Raw genomic sequence first — 17,385 nt, forward strand, 5'->3', positions numbered from 1 at the left:
AGCCGAGCGGCCTGTCCCGAGAAACAGACGGAAGAGGAAAAAAAAATTATTTTTTTTAAACTGAAAATGAAAGAAATAAAATAAGAACAGCGATTCATGAGGAAAAAAATACAAACCGCGGTTCAGAGAAGGCAGAAAGTAACGAAGTTAAACGCAGAGAGTCAAAGACGGACTTTTCGGCTCCGCGGAAAACTAAGGAGACGCGCCCTGCGCTCGTGCATGCGCGGTGCGGGTGACTCGAAACTTCTAGTTTCTAGTTTCTTCAAGCAAGTCTGCTTGTGAGGCGTCTGCATTCGGGCTCCGTCGATGACATCACCCACATGTGAGAATACCTGCCTGCTTGTCCTGGGATAAAATAATATCCAATTTTCTGCTACTGTGAGCCAGCATGTAATATCTTTTTTGGATCTAAAAATAATGAAATCTCAAGGAAAATTGTTGACTACTATATTTTGCAAACCCACTGACAGGAACAGTCTACTTAGATATCACAGTTTTCATCCTCGTAAATTCAAGGGTACTTTACCTCAGAGCCAATTCCTGTGGCTTCGCAGGATTTGTTATTCCTTAGATGAATATAAGAAACAAGCCCGTATTTTAAAAGATCGGTTTAAACAGAGAAGATATCCTTGTCAAGTAGTACACCAAGCATATTTAAGAGCAAGATATGCAAACAGAAGGTTGCTACTTCAATGCAATCAGAATCCCACGGACGAGAATGTTTTAGTTTGTGTTCAGCAGTTTTCCCCCCTGGCTTGGGATATAAAGAATATCATTTTGAAACATTGGCATGTGATTAGATTGGTATTAGGTTCTGATGTGGATGTCCCGATTTTTGCGTATAAGCACGCAAAAAATCTGGGTGAGCTTATAAAACCTTCTAGAAGTCATCCTGATTGTACTCAAAAAGGCCACTTTACCTGTGGACGATGCCAATGGTGTGAGTTTGCTCTGACTGGGGATAGTTGGGTGCATCCTCAGTCAGAGAAGACTTATTTTGCTAAGATTAGAACAGATTGTAAATCTTCTTATGCCATATATATGATCCAATATCCATGCCCTAAAATATATATTGGACGTACAACCAGGCCCATGAATATTAGATTGAACGAACATAAATCCCGGGTAAATACTGGGTCTGAATCAGCTCCTTTAGCTCGTCATTGGGCTCTTTTTAAACATAAGATCACTGACTTGAGATGGCGGATTATAGATACAGTACAAGTTGAGTGGGAAGGTGGTAATATCGAACACATTTTAAATCTGAAGGAGCTCCGATGGATATTTAAGTTGAGCATCATGATCATTCACGAGCTTAATTTAACAAGTGATTGGATGACTCTGGCGGTATGATTTCAATCGTATGATCTGTCCTGGGTATACTTGTGTGGTTTGATCTGTCTGTCTGCGATTGGTGGGAGTCGGTATACGTCACGGTGTACCCTTTTTCTTTAGCTCCACCTAGAACGCCGCGGCCATGTTACAGCCCCAGCGTGAACGCTATGGATTTAGTATTTCCTAAGATTATGAACTGATCTGGTAAGTTAGCATGTTTATATTGTGCTTCTTACTTAGAATGTAAGGGAAACCTAATGAAGATCATTGTTTTTGCAGTAATCTCTGTCCCCGACCCTGAGGAAAAAATTTGAAACGCGTCGGTGGGGATTATGACAGAACTGTTCTAAGTTAAGTGGTAATTTGATAAGATTTCCATAAAGTTATGAAGACTTATTTATTGTTAAGCACTGGCACTTTATTCTAAACGAATTTAATTAATAAATATTTAATGAATATAAGAAGTTCCAAGTGAAAAACTTCAGCTTATATGTTCCTATGAGGACGGCTACCACACTAAATAATTAAGAAGTCAACAAATTTAGTGTGGCTTTCTGAGGAACATGGTGTTGATAATCACTGGATATATTTAAGGTGGAAACTAAAGTATTATTAAGTGATTCACCATCATCCTACAAAGTAAAATTTTGGAGTTTAAGTGGCATAGAGAGTCCACTGAAGAAGACCCTCACACTGGAAGGCCTGTGGAAGTAACTTCCGCAGAAATGCACAAGGAAGTCGAGGATTTAATTTTGTCAGATGAATTAAGGTTTCCCAAATAGGTGAAGAAATGGGCACCTCAGCAGATAGTTTGGAAAATAATTCATGAAATGTTTGGGCAAGTTCAAGGTTAGTGCAAGATGGGTTCCAAGAATACTGACGCCATGTCAGATCACAAGGCTCCAGTGCTGTCAAGAGAACTTGGAGATACTCTGTGAAGACCAAGTGAATTTTTTTCATTGTTTTGTGACTGGAGACGAGACTTGGGTCTAACACAGAGATCCTGAGTCCAAAATGGAGTCAATGCGGTGGAAGTACAAGTCATCTCCCATCTCAAAAAAGTTAAAGACAGAAAAATCTGCAGGCAAAATCATGGAAACTGTCTTCTGGAATGATGAAGGACTTTTGAGCTAGAGTTCATGCCACATAAGACAACCATAACCGGGAAGAGTAATGCAAACACAATGATTGTGAGGGGAAACTCACAGGAGGCGTGCTGCTTCTTTATGACAATCACAGGCTGCCATTCAAAAATGTGGATTTCAGCAGCTGAACCATCCACCTTATAGTCCTGACCTTATAGTCCTGCTTTAAAGCATTTTTTTAAATTTAGGATAAAGCAGTTACTTACCTGTAACAGGTGTTATCTGAGGGCAGCAGGCAGATATTCTCACAACCCTCCCACCTCCCCTGGTTGGCTTCTTAGCTTTTACTGAACTGATGGTCCTGTGAGCCGACAGGCAGAAAGGTACTGGTAGTCTTGAGACTATGAATTTTTAAAAAAGTGACATTTTACCATTGTTCATACTGGGCTCTGTGAATGATGTCACCCACATGTGAGAATATCTGCCTCCTGTCCTTGGGTAACAACTTTTAAAGGTAAGTAACTGTGCTGTTTATCACATTTGTTTTTTCCTCATCACTCTCTACACAGCAGTTCATAGCTTCTTTCAGTCTACACAAATCCCAAGGAATCCAAAGAAGCATGAGCCAGGTCTTCAAACGAACCACACTTTAATGGCAACCAATGTAGCACATACATGGGACTTAACATGGGCTTTGTTTTGGCAAATGTGCCTGCATTCAGAGTTCAAGATGTTAGTCAGTACTCCTGACATTAGTCAATGCCCATGGATATAATGTCAAACCATAAAATATATGTTCTGCTGTATCAGTACACAAAAGGTAAATGTGTAAAAGCTCTTGTGATACAAATTGCAACTCAAGTGTGAAGGAATCATTACTGTAAAAGCCTTGAAAAAGGTGCTGTTACACTAGTTGCCATTAGTGTGGTTCAGTTGAAGACCTGACTCACTCTGCTGCTTTTTTGGATTCCTCCTTTCACAGTTACTGGTGACCTGGATTGGCCTCCGTGTGGATAGGATACTGGGCTGGATGGACCATTGATCTGATCCAGTAAGGCTATTAATATCATACCTGAAATTTTTTTGTCTCCCTTTTTTACATTTCTAGCAATTTGCTCTTATATAAGGGTTACTATATTTTATGTATGTAAAATCTGGACCCGCAGACCTGCCTCATTATACCCACATCTTGCCCCAGCCTTATCCCTAGCCTCGTCTCACTCAGCCTACTTCTCTGTTGGGAGGATGCGATCTGCTTTTTAAAACCTGGACAAAGTGCTGGGTTAAGCCGTCCAGACATGCTCTCTAAAAAGAGGGCATGTTCCAGTAAATCTGGACGTCTGGTAATCCTACTTTTATATATGGCGAAAATGCAAGCTGATCTCCCTCTGGGCTTCTTTCATCTGGATATTTACTGCAGAGTTTAAACTTGAAATTTTATATTTATGCTGATGACATATCTATCTTGTTTCCTTTAAATAATTTCTCTGTGGAAGTTATAAACCAGATATCATTTATATTATCTCAGATAGAACAATGGACTATCAATTTCAGGCTGAAACTCAATACAGAAAAGGCTAAATTTTTTTTAGCCAGCCCTAAAGATAAAATAACAGAAACGTCACTTCATCTCAATGGACATGTCTATCCAATAACCAATTCCATTAAAATTCTGGGAATCACGCTTGACTGTCATCTGACTTGGATCAATCACACTAATTTAGTAGTACAAAAATGTTATTTTTTATATTATGGAAATTACGGATCATTAAAAAATATTTTGATCCAGTGTCTTTTAGACTATTGATACAATCATTGATCTTACCCAGCCTGGATTATTGCAATATTATCTATTTGGGATCCTCAAAAAATGTTTTAAGAAGATTGATTTTTGCTCTGAAGAAGAATGACGCCGCCAGCCCATATTATCATTTTTTGCATTGGTTAGTGTAAGAAGCAAGAGTACTATTCAAATTTTCTTGTATCTGTTTTTAGTTGATATTGGGATTGTCTCCAGTTTATCTTTCCCCTCACTTTGATTTATAGACCATTAAGGAATACAAGAAGTTTTCACTTATTTGCCTTTCCTAAGCCAAATGGTGTTCGTTATAAGATCTTCTTTGATAGGACCTTAGCGTTTCAAGCAGGTAAACTTCAATTTTGGCTTGGTGAATGTATTCATCAAGCCACGTCTTACTGTTCTTTTTGAAAATGTCATAAGAATATAAGAATTGCTGCTGCTGGGTCAGACCAGTGGTCCATCATGCCCAGCAGTCCGCTTACGCGGCGGCCCTCTGGTCAAAGACCAGCGCCCTAACTGAGACTAGCCCTACCTGCATACGTTCTGGTTCAGCAGGAACTTGTCTAACTTTGTCTTGAATCCCTGGAGGGTGTTTTCCCCTAAGACAGACTCCGGAAGAGCGTTCTAGTTTTCTACCACTCTCTGGGTGAAGAAGAACTTCCTTATGTCCGTACAGAATCTATCACCTTTCAATTTTAATAATAATAATAACTTTATTTTTTCTATACCACCACAATCTTGCAACTTCTAGGCGATTTACAGTGAAGAGAGCTGGACAATCAATGAATTATAGAATACAATTAGTAAAAAATTCACATATTTCTCAAAGTTATCAGCATGGTGTTAATAGTTTTAAAATGCTATCTGATTAGGAGATAAATCTATCAAACAGTGCTGTCTTAATTTCTTTCCGAAATGCGCCGTAGGTCAACCTGGCTCTGTTGATGTAATTGCCTAGCCAGGTCTGCTTTTTACTAGCTTGAAACTTAAAAGTTCTGTCCAGAAAAGGACCTGTATTTGCAATCAGTGATCCTTGGATAGGCAGATCCTTGGAGAGTTCCCTCTCATTCTCCCTACCTTGGAGAGGAGTCTTCTGTTTGAAAAGCACAGTTACTTACCGTAACAGGTGTTATCCAGGGACAGCAGGCAGATATTCCCACACATGGGTGACGTCACCGACGGAGCCCCGCAGCGGACAGCCTCGAAAGCAAACTTGCTTGAAGATCTCGAGCTTTCGAGTGCTGCATCGCGCATGCGCGCGTGCCTTCCTGCCCGAACTAGGGGGCGCATCTCCTGTGAGGATCCTCAGTTCAGATACCAAGCTAAGAAGCCAACCAGGGGAGGTGGGAGGGTTGTGGGAATATCTGCCTGCTGTCCCTGGATAACACCTGTTACGGTAAGTAACTGTGCTTTATCCCAGGACAAGCAGGCAGCATATTCCCACACAAGGGTGACCTCCAAGCTAAGTAAAAAAAAAGGGGGGAGGGAAGTTGGCAATTTACGAAAAAAGATTTTGCAAAACAGATTGGCCAAAATGGCCATCCCTCCTGGATAAAGTATCCAGACAGTAATGAGAGGTGAAAGTATGAACCGAGGACCAAGTGGCAGCCTTGCAAATTTCCTCAATAGGAGTTGATCTGAGGAAAGCAACAGAAGCTGCCATAGCTCTGACTTTGTGGCCCGTCACTCGACTCTGTAGAGGAAGACCAGCCCGAACATAGCAGAAAGAAATGCAAGCAGCCATCCAATTGGAGATGGTACGCTTCGAGACGGGATGACCTAATCTATTTGGGTCAAAAGAAATGAAAAGTTGAGGAGAAGTTCTGTGAGGTTGAGTACGTTGAAGATAAAATGCCAACGCACGTTTACAGTCCAAAGTATGCAGTGACGCCTCACCAGGGTGAGAATGCGGCTTAGGAAAAAATACCGGTAGCACGATTGATTGATATGAAAATCAGACACTACTTTAGGTAAGAATTTGGGATGTGTACGGAGAACCACCTTATCATGGTGAAAAACTGTGAAAGGCGGGTCCGAGATCAAAGCTTGCAACTCACTAACTCGACGAGCTGAAGTGAGGGCAATCAAGAAAACAGTTTTCCAAGTAAGAAATTTAAAATGAGCCAAGTCAATAGGTTCAAAAGGAGGTTTCATCAGTTGAGCCAGAACCACATTAAGATCCCATACAACAGGAGGCGGTTTGACAGGTGGATGGAGATTAAAAAGACCCTTCATAAAACGAGAAACCAGAGGGTGTGCCGAGAGCGGTTTCCCATCCAAAGGCTGATGAAAAGCAGCAATTGCACTAAGATGAACTCTAATAGATGTGGATTGAAGACCTGACTGAGATAAATGAAGCAAATAATCCAGAACGGAAGCCAAAGGAGAAGATTTTGGCTGAAGACTATGAGTGGAACACCAAGTCGAGAATCTGGTCCATTTTTGACCATAACATTGACGAGTGGATGGTTTTCTGGAGGCCAGAAATACATCCTGAACAGACTGAGAAAATTTAGCAGAATCTGTCAAGTAGAAAGGAACCATGCTGTCAAATGAAGAGACTGCAGGTTTGGATGAAGTAAAGACCCCTGACTCTGAGTGAGCAGCGAAGGAAAAACTGGCAGAAGAAGAGGTTCCTTGATGCTGAGTTGAAGAAGAAGAGAGAACCAAGGTTGACGGGGCCACCGAGGCGCTATAAGAATCATCGTGGCATGGTCCGACTTCAGCTTGACAAGGGTTTTGAGAATCAGAGGAAAAGGAGGAAAGGCGTAGAGGAACTGACCCCTCCAATCCAGAAGAAAAGCATCCGCCTCGAGACGAAGAGGCGAGAAAATGCGGGAACAAAACAGAGGTAGTTTGAAGTTGTTGGGTGACGCAAAGAGATCCACCCGAGGAGTCCCCCATCGAGTGAATACTTGATGAAGTGTGGGGGAGTTGAGCGTCCATTCGTGAGGCTGAAGCAGACGACTCAATTTGTCTGCAAGGCAATTCTGAAGGCCCTGAATATAAACAGCGCGAAGAAGGATGTTGTGAGAAATCGCCCAATGCCACAACCTCAGAGCTTCCTGACAAAGGGAGTGGGAACCCGTCCCGCCCTGTTTGTTGACATAATACATCGCTACTTGATTGTCCGTCCGAACAAGGACTACTTGGTCGTGAAGGAGGTGAAGAAAAGCTTTGAGAGCAAGAAATATCGCTCTGAGTTCCAACAGATTGATGTGACATCGACGATCTGTGGCAGTCCATAAACATTGCGTACCATCTACGTGGGCTCCCCATGCGTACTCGGATGAATCTGTTGTGAGAACTTTCTGATGAGGAAGATGGTGAAACTGCAAACCTCTGGAAAGATTTGAAGAGAGCATCCACCAGCGGAGAGACTTCTTTAATGAAGGCGTCACCGCTATATGACGAGAAGGTGGATCCAGGGCTTGTTGCCACTGGGACGCCAGTGTCCACTGAGGGATGCGAAGGTGGAGTCTTGCAAAGGGAGTCACATGCACCGTAGATGCCATATGTCCGAGAAGGACCATCATTTGTCGAGCCGTGAGAGTCGACAGGGAAATTACGTGATGACAAAGGCGCAAGAGAGTGTCCTGACGATTGAGAATCCAACACGGCGCCAATAAATTGGATCGATTGAGTTGGAACCAACTGAGATTTGGGAAAGTTGATATGGAACCCCAGACTTTGAAGAAAAGAGATAGTCTGAAGGGTCGCTTGAGTAACCCCTGGAAGAGAAGGAGCTTTGATAAGCCAATCGTCGAGGTAAGGAAAAACTTGAAGTCCCCGAGCACGAAGGGCCGCGGCTACCACGACTAGACACTTGGTGTTGCCAAGCCAAACGGAAGAACCCTGTATTGAAGGTGAAGGTTCCCCACCTTGAACCGGAGATATTTGCGAAAATTTGGATGGATAGGAATGTGAGTATAAGCCTCTTTGAGGTCCAGTGAGCACATCCAATCTCCCTGATCCATGAGGGAGTACAGAACCGGAAGAGAGAGCATGCGAAATTTCTCTTTGACTAGAAATTTGTTGAGAGCTCGGAGATCCAGAATGGGTCGCAAATCCCCCGTCTTCTTTGGAACTAGGAAGTATCTGGAGTAAAACCCCAGGTTGTGTTCGGAAGGAGGAATCTCCTCCACCGTTCGAAGGCGAAGAAGCGCCTGAGCCTCCTGAAGAAGAAGGGGGAGTTGCGAGGAACTGGAAAGACACTCTCCTGGAGGGTGATCTGGGGGCACCTGAAGTAGGCGCAGAGAGTATCCCTCGCGGATGACCGTAAGGACCCAAAGGATGTAATGGTTTCCCAGACAGATGAAAAAAGGGAAAGGCGACCTCCGATGGGTAGGGAGGAGTTTGGATGCAAGGAGGTTGGAATGCTCACCACTGGACCGTCAAAAAGACGGAGCTGTTTTGGTTGGAGCAGGCGCCTGGGACTTTTGAGGACATTGTTGCTGGGACCGTCTAGGTGGAGGCCTAGAGAAAGCCGGCATGGACTTCATCGGGTAGCGACGAGCTGGAGGTTTGTAAGCTCTAGTCGCAGAAGGTTTTGGTTTTGGACGAAGAAGAGAGGCGAAGGAGCGTTCATGCTCAGAGAGCCTTTTAGTAGCCGCCTCAATAGAGTCATCAAAAAGCTCCGAACCTAGGCACGGCAGGTTCGCTTAACGATCCTGTAAATTGGGATCCATGTCCACTATCCTGAGCCATGCCAGATGTCGCATGGCCACTGCAAATGCCGAGACCCTGGAAGAAAGCTCAAAAGCATCATAAGATGCGTGCAACATGAAGAGACGCAATTGAGAGAGAGACTGAATAATGTGTTTATATTCAGAAAGGCGTTCTTTGAGCCAGTCTGGGCAAAAGGATGACAACTGCTTCAAAAAATAATTAAAATATGAAGTAAAGACATAGTTGTAATTCAAAATTAGATTTGTCATCATTGAATTTTGATAAAGTCTGCGCCCAAACTTGTCCATAGTTCGCCCTTCGCGCCCCGGTGGGACTGTTGCAGACACCTTAGAAGAATGAGCCTTCTTCAGGGACGATTCCACCACTAGAGACTGATGAGAAAGTTGAGATTTCTCGAAACCTTTGCAGGGAACAGTGCGATACCGAGACTCCAACTTCGATGGGATCGCTGTCACAGAATAAGGAGTCTCCATATTCTGTAGGAAAGTCTGCTTCAGCACCGGTGTCATGGGCAGACGCAAAGTCTCCTTAGGAGGATGGGAAAGCTCCATATCCACAAGATATTCAGGTGTGTACTTCGAATCGGAATGCAAGTCTATATTAAGCGCCTGCCCCATGTCGAAAACAAATTTCGCAAATGAAGAAGACTTCGAGGTCGAGGCTTCCTCAGGGGAGGCAGAACGAGTATGAGGCGCCACTGAAAACGATGGAGAAGCCTCGCGCGAATATTGAGAGACAGGCTCCGATTCGAGGTGCAAAGTGATGGAGGATACTCCACTGCCAGTCAGAGGAGGAGTGGCTGAATGCTTCCGCTTAAGGCTCCGAGTTGGAGAGGTGCGCGGAGTACGAGGTTTAGCCAGAGGAGATTGATCCCGAGACAAACGCCTCGAGGGTGGAGACCTCGACCTCAAATGCCTCGATGAAACCGAAGAGGCAACGGTACTGTGAGAGCGAGGCACAATCTTCAAAGCGAGATCCGAATGCCTCGAGCTCTTTGAGGAAGTGAGCTTCGAAACCGAGACCGATGCTTCGATCGAGGCAATGATTGTTTAGCAACCCGTTCAGGAGAGGAATCCGACGAGGAAACCCTAGATCAAGACCTGCGACGAGGAGATCGTCGACGAGGTGCAGACTGCTGCTCAGGCTGGAGTTGCGAAGACAGAGTCGAGGCCGGGACCAACTGAGCCACTATCGAGGAAATCTGCGTAGTCAAAATTGACTTAAGCATGTCCTCAAACATGGGGACGGAGACCAAAGGACTTGGAGTCACAGGTGGTCTCGTGCGTTCCAAGGAGGGCGACCTCGAATGAGAGTATTCCCTGGACTTGGAAGCACGTTTTGAAGATGGTCGAGAAGACGGAGTCGAACCTGGAGCCCCAGGTTGCGTGGACACAGACTCCGTCGGTACCTGAAAAGGAAGCAGGAGACTTACCCCCCAATCCAGGCTTCGAGGACACCGCCGAGGCCTTCGAGGCCGAGGACCCGGAGGTCTTCGAGGCCGAGGCCTGTCGAGGAGGCGAGGTCGAGGTTTTAGCACTCGAGGGTTGTCCCGAAGTCGAGGGTTTAACAGATACCTCGACCGAGGCCACAGCTTTTTCAGGCTCCATGCGAGGGAAAAGTTCTAAGAACCTGTCGCAGCGTCGCTTGAAGGCACGAGGTTGAAGAGTGAGGCAGCGAAGACAATCTTCGGGGCGATGAGTCGACCCGAGACAGATCATACACCGACTATGGGGATCAGTGATGGAGATAGTCCTGCCGCACTGATAACACCTTTTAAACCCGGTAACAGGCCGGGACATAGATAGGACAAAGTCCGTGTCGAGAATGAGGAAGAGAGGCCTAGGCCTCAATCTCCCAACCCGACGTCAAATAAAACACAAAATGATTTTATTTATTTATTTTTTTTAAAAGAAAAGAACAGAATGAGAACACAGCGACCGAAAACAACAAAAAGTACTCAGCCGCGGTGAAGAGAAGGCACAACGCTACGGGAACCAAGTCGACAAGTCTTCTCAGCTCCGCGGAAAACGTTGAACTGAGGATCCTCACAGGAGATGCGCCACCTAGTTCGGGTGGGAAGGCACGCGCGCATGCAGCACTCGAAAGCTCGAGATCTTCAAGCAAGTTTGCTTTCGAGGCTGTCCGCTGCGGGGCTCCATCGGTGACGTCACCCATGTGTGGGAATATGCTGCCTGCTTGTCCTGGGATAAAATGATTTACTTAACTTGGTATTCTTAAGATTGTAACCATATTTTTTATTGTTTGATTTTATTTCTATGGTATGAATGTATTTTGCTGACTATCCAGTGTCTCAGTGTAAACTGCCTAGAACTTTTGGTAATGGCAGTATAAAATAATAAATTATTCTGTACTTGAAGTTTAAAAAAAAAATTATGAATATCCAACTCTTTTGCCTTTATTTTCTCTGGTCCTAGTTTGGAGAATGGTACTGGTTTTCTTTTTCTCTTGTTTTTATTTATTTTTCTCACATAAAGGTCAGGAGCCATTTTTATTGCTCCTTTCAGCTTGGACTTAACTGCAGTCAATAAATCCAAACTTTCCTCTAACGATAAGTCTCTTTCTTTGCTCCTCTCACTACGCTCACCGTGGAAAGTTAATTTATTTCAACATATGTCAACAAGTGAATAATATATACAACAAAAAGGACAATGAAGAAAATACTTTCAGGAATTTTTCCTTGACAATTTGTACATAGTTTGCATTAAATAGAAGTGGTACACATTCTACAACAGTGCTTTTCAAACATTTCTGTTTAGGATCCAGTGTTACTGTGTAATATAATCATGTAAACACCCTGATGCTAATGAAAATCTTCACGGCCTTTCTCAGCGCCTGTTAGATCCCCTTTAACAATTATGAAGGCAGCAGTTGGATTCCCCCCTCGGGCAGAAGGAGGCCGCTACTCACATTGCATTTACATGTACTACTGTTTGAGCTGATGCGCACGTATTTCCGTACACTGACCACTGGATCCCAGCATGCTTTGCACAGGAAGGTGAATGGGGCGTGCCTCACCTGCGCGCAGGAGTCACCCTACCTGCTGGAAGTGCCCTTCCCGTCATGCGCGGAGGCACTGCAGACCGTTATGTTTTCCCGCCTATGGCTGTGTTGACGTCAACAGATTCCAGCGCGAGGCTATCTGGGGCGGAGGTGGGGGCAAACGGTCGTCTTAGTGTGCTCAGGGTCTGGTCGCCACTTGTACAAAGCAGCCTGCTGTCGACCATCTGCTCTCATTCCTTGAGGTACCGCGGGCTAAGGTGACGCTCCGTTCTTTCTGGTGGGGCTTCCGCGCGATCCTGTTCGCCTCAGCACAGGGGGAAGGGAAGAGGGAGAAGTTCTGCGCGCGGCCCCGCAGGGGCGGAGGTAGCTTGAAGCGCGCGCCAGGAAGGCCCCGTAGTGTGGCTGGCGTATGTATGCGCGCGCGTGGACTGACGAAAAGGCGGGTGTCAGTTTCCCAGGCCTGCCAGACGGGCGCGCGCGCGCCCTCGCGGACAGTTGGCTGTGGAGCGGGGTCGGTTTATGAGGAAATAAGCTCCTGGGCGCTGCGGGTAGCAGGTGGCATCGGAGCTTCGGCGCCCTCTTGTTGCTAGGATGAAGTATACAGTGTTGGTCCCAGGTGCCCTAGCCTTTGGCTTTAGGATGGGCAGCGCTGCAGTCCGCTACCCCGTGCTTATCCGCAGCGTGTAGGTGCATCGGCTGGGGTTCTCCCCGTTCTTAGCTCAAAAAGTCCTAGTTAGGGCGTAGAACGAAGTACGAAGTCTTGGCAGGTCATAGTTATCACTTTTGTATTTATTTATTTATTTTTTTAAACTTTACTGGAGACGTTATGTCAGGTTCAACCCAGACTGAGCCTAAAACCTCAACACCCCAGGCATCTGATTCTTCAGAACCACCTCCTACTGGGGTCGAAGGTCCGAGTGAAGCTTCGTTCAGTGAGCAAGGCCTGAGCTTCACCACAACAGACCTCAGCCTTGTGGAGATGACTGAGATAGAGTACACCCAGCTCCAGCATATTCTTTATTCTCACATGGAGGCGCAAACCAATGAAGGGGAAATGGAAGCCAGACTGAATTCAACCTTCTTCTCAACTAGCAACCCCACAAATTTGCCCCAGTACCAATCGTCCACTAATGCAAATCAAGCTAGTTATACTGCAACCAGTGCTGGAAACCAGGCAGTGCATCCAGTTGTCTGCCAGTCAGCTCTGGCCCCAGAGGGTAGCTTCATGGGTTCAAACCAGTGCCTCGGACACATAGACTTTCAAGAGCTCAGAATGATGTTACTTAGTGAATCTAATTTACCTGTAAATGCTGCTAATCAGGTGAATAAAACACCTAACAGTGGCTCTGGTGATGCCCCAGCACACAATGTCATAAGGGTCAAAAACTGTGAAAATAGTGGACTTAATAAAGAAAATGTTGGCACTGAAAACTTGGCACCTGCTTCGGAGCAAAGATCAAAATCTGCAGTTCGTGTTCGACTAGAAGATAGATTCAACAGCATCCAATCTGAAATCCCTAGATGCCAAGAGCCCCAAGAGTCTGGAGTCACCCTTAACAAGTGTGTTTCTAAATCATCTTTTATTTAAAAAAAAAAAAAAAAATGTGTAGTGCGTTAAAACAGGGAATCAAAACATTTACATGAAATTTACAACAGGTAAATTTAAAATCTCACAAGTAACCCTGTTCAGCTGAAATGTGTGGTTCTGCATATTCTGTAACTACAATATCTGAAATTATAGTGTACAGTTAATAAATGTTCACTTTTTATGTTAATTATTTGATTTCCATAGAAGCAGAATATCATAACATCAATACAGTAAAACCTTGGATTGCAAGTAACTTGGTATGCAAGTGTTTTGCAACACAAACAAAACATTTTATTATATTTTAACTTGATAAACAAGCAAGGTCTTGCAATACAAGTACATACAGTGTACATACATCACATCATCACAACTGAGCTGATGGTTCTTCTCTCTCTCTGACACTAAACATGCAAGGTCTTGCAATACGAGTACAGTACATACAATACACATGTGTCACATCACAACTGAGCTGATGATTCTCTCTCTTAACATTGCGGGAGTGTAGTGACTTCTAAACGAGGGAGGTCTTGCAGTACAAGTATATACTATTTTGTATTAAAGTTTTTGGGTTGTGGAACGAATCTGAGTTTCCATTATTTCTTATGGGGAAATTTGTTTTGATATACGAGTGTTTTGGATTACAAGCATGTTTTCGGAACTAATTATGCTCGTAAACCAAGGTTTTACTGAACTTTGCTTTTCTCTCATACTCCCTTGTTAGTAACCTAATTGCATGGATGATGGCAGAAATGTAAGGCCCATCCAGTCTTTTTTTTTCTGTGTAGGTGGGAATGTATCCCAGCTGCCAAGCATAACAAGATAAGTTTTTTGCAGGAGATCATATTTTAACAATTTCGCCTCTATCCAGGACAGTGTGTTTTGGTTTTGTATACATCATTCTCTAGCACAACTTAACATGCACAATAAGCCTTTTTCATTCATATTCAGCATCTTACTTCTGTTTCTGACCATAGGTTCATACAGCAATCTAAATAGCCATCTGAATATATGACATCGCAATCCCTATGGCTTTCTCAGATGGTGGTTGTGGCTTCACAGCACCAATTTGCCATGTTGACCTGCCAAGGAGTGAGTTTACTGTATTTGCAGCCTGTTAGACCCCCAGCTGCTAATTAATTATCTATCTTTTTTTTTATTATTATAAATGTTTGCAACAAGGATAGTCTATTTATCTCATGGGTTTTTGAAGTTACTGAGTATCCATCATCTTCCATAGTAGCATGTTCCCAACATCCACCATATTTAATTTCTGATGTTGCTGAATCTGTCTCCTGAAGCCTCATATTTATAGATTTGCTCTTGTACGTTGATGTCTTGCATGTCTTGATAATCTCCTTCTCTCCTCTTTCTTCCAGGATTTCTTTTTTTTATTTGGAGTTTTTGTGACCTTATAGGAGTTTTGATGCAGAACTTGCACTACTTTGGCGATAGTCCTCTGGATGGCTTCCAGTTTTCTGAATCTTTATGGGGTTTTGTCTCCAGAGCTGAAAATAAAGGATCTCTATATGATCACATGCTAGGAATTAATTTAGTCAATACTGTAAAAATACCAAAATGAAATGCTATGATTAGTGCTTATTGCTAATAGTCTCACTAAGCAAACAAGTTGTAGATAGTCCACTAAAACAATACCATCATCCACAACTTGCTTGACCTTTATTGCCACATACTGAAGTGCTCATTATGTTGTAAAGGTAGCTCTGGAATCCTTTGTAAGAACTAATCTCTAAATTTTTCCCACCCATTTCTTTTTCGTAGGCAGAGTAACCTAATGGTTAGAGTAGCAAGCTTGGAACTAGAGAATGATATGGGGACACGTTTTTCTCTGTCCCTGCAGGAACTTATTTTCCCGTCCCATCCCCGTGAATTCTTTTCCTGTCCCCCATTCCTACAAACTCCATCCTCATCTTCACAAGTCTCAAATACTTTAAAAATCATACGTGTTCGAGGCTTGTGCTGTTAAGGTAGAGCTTACAGGAATGGGGCAGGAACAGTGACAAAATTCACAGAGCCGGGATAGGGAAATTGCTTTCCTGTCAGGACGGGGGCAAATTTGCCCCGTGTCATTCTCTACTTGGAACCAGAGAGCCCAGGTTTAAATACCACAGTGGCCCTTTAAGGCCTTGGGCAAGCCATTTAACCCTCCATTGGGTTTTAATGGCTAGAGACATCACTGGCAGTCCTATCCCATTCAAGGCCAGCCATGAAAATCATTAATGGTAGTCATGGTCACTCACAGCTTATGTGCAGGAGAGCTGTAATTTGCTTTTTGACATTCTGATTGAAAGCTAGTGTAAGATACAGAAATTATTAATTGGTACACTTATATAGCTGAACGACACATTTTTGTGAGGGTAAGCTTGCTGAAGAGTATTAAAAAAATGTAGTGCACACCTTTGAGTAGCAGTGTTCTTTTTTTTTTTTTTTTCTAGCTTGGTAACACTCATCCGTCATCCATCAGAACTGATGGGTGTTCCTCTCCACCATCAACAGAACAAATGTACTACCTTAGTGAAAAATAAAGCCACTGCTGCTACTACTGCCCTGCAGTTTACCTATCCCTTATTTACCACAAATGCCTGTTCCACATCTGGCAATGGTATTTCTTCACAAACACAGGTAAGGGAATCTAGCTTTATGATGATTTACATATCTTATAAACTGCTTTGGATTATCTTTTTCAGGAAGGTGATATATAAATCTTTATTGTAGTTTCATCTTGCTTTGGTTTTCTTGTGTTTTTTTTTAATAGTCCCATGAGTGGGGGACCATATATAGAAGGAGGATACAGGTGATATGCAATGGTGTAGTCATTTGAGGGGCAATGGCATGCAGTGTATAACAGAAGAATTTGTGCAAGCAGTCAAATCAGTGAGAGCATTTTCAGATATAAATGTTTAGTTATTGTTTTGCTATTAGATTGGCTTATGAAAGTAGACTCAAAAAGCAGTTCTCCGTAGACAAACAGGGGAAATGCAGGCACACTTGCAGACTGAGCCTACATGCCAGAGCTCTCCCTTAGCTAGTTAAAACTTTAAGAACTTTGTAGGCATGTGCAGGAGTTCAGTACACCCAGCGCCCCTCCCCTTTCATGTCAGTTTTTTTTCTTACTGCTCCTGCCAGGTCACGAGCTCTCCCTTCTTTCCTCACAGAGAGAATTTCTCTCATGAAACTTAAAAAAACCCCAAAAGCAAAGCCTGACGAAACATCTCTTCAGGACACTAAAATTGACAGCTGGTAATGTCTTCTCCCGGTAGCCTTCTCTTTCTAGAGCGCCGTGTTTTCATCAGGTAGGTGCTAGGATCGGGGAGAAACCTTTTTTTGGGTGCTGTCAAAATCGCGATGGATAGCAGTGCCCATGCCTGTGCGGCTCAAGCCTCAGGACTCAAAATATCAATGCCGCTTGCTCCCTCCCTCCAGGGCCCGGTTTCGGCACTGCAAGGGAAGGGAAGCCATCTGACTCCGATGCCGCAAGTACAGAAAAAAACAGCAGAATCGGTAGGTCAGCACAGGAAAGCCCCAGTGATTGAGCAGTGCTCTACTTCACCGTCGTCTTTAACCACCATTCTAAAGGGGCAAGAAGTGGAGTTACATACTAAATGAGCTTCAGAGAAGGCTCCTGCGTGCTCGGGCTCGGCCTCACAGTCCTCTCTGGCCACAAACAGAAGACTTCAAAACATTCAGGTACGTGTTCTCAACAGGGGAAATCTTCCAAAACCAAGCGGGGGCTTCTCCCCAGAACCCTATTCCTGTAAAGTGCCCATCTCTGATGACTATTCCAGTGGACCAAAACTAACCAAGTCCTTTCTAATGTTATCCTCCTCCAGAGGTTGGTACAGGAAGGT

General features: G+C 44.0%; 1 protein-coding gene across 2 annotated transcripts in view; it reads left to right on the forward strand.

Moving 5' to 3' along the window:
* Window positions 1-11,904: 11,904 nt before the first annotated feature.
* TCFL5 (transcription factor like 5) overlaps window positions 11,905-17,385 on the forward strand; it is a 226,581-nt gene continuing 221,100 nt past the window's right edge. For both annotated transcript variants that reach the window (XM_033962533.1, XM_033962534.1), the window contains exons 1-2: window positions 11,905-13,491; window positions 15,973-16,159. In XM_033962533.1, the coding sequence (XP_033818424.1) occupies window positions 12,758-13,491; window positions 15,973-16,159 (921 nt within the window). In that variant the 5' untranslated portion in view covers window positions 11,905-12,757. The remainder of the gene's footprint in view (window positions 13,492-15,972; window positions 16,160-17,385) is intronic.

This window comes from Geotrypetes seraphini, chromosome 11, assembly GCF_902459505.1.
Source record: "Geotrypetes seraphini chromosome 11, aGeoSer1.1, whole genome shotgun sequence".
Taxonomy (NCBI): domain Eukaryota; kingdom Metazoa; phylum Chordata; class Amphibia; order Gymnophiona; family Dermophiidae; genus Geotrypetes; species Geotrypetes seraphini.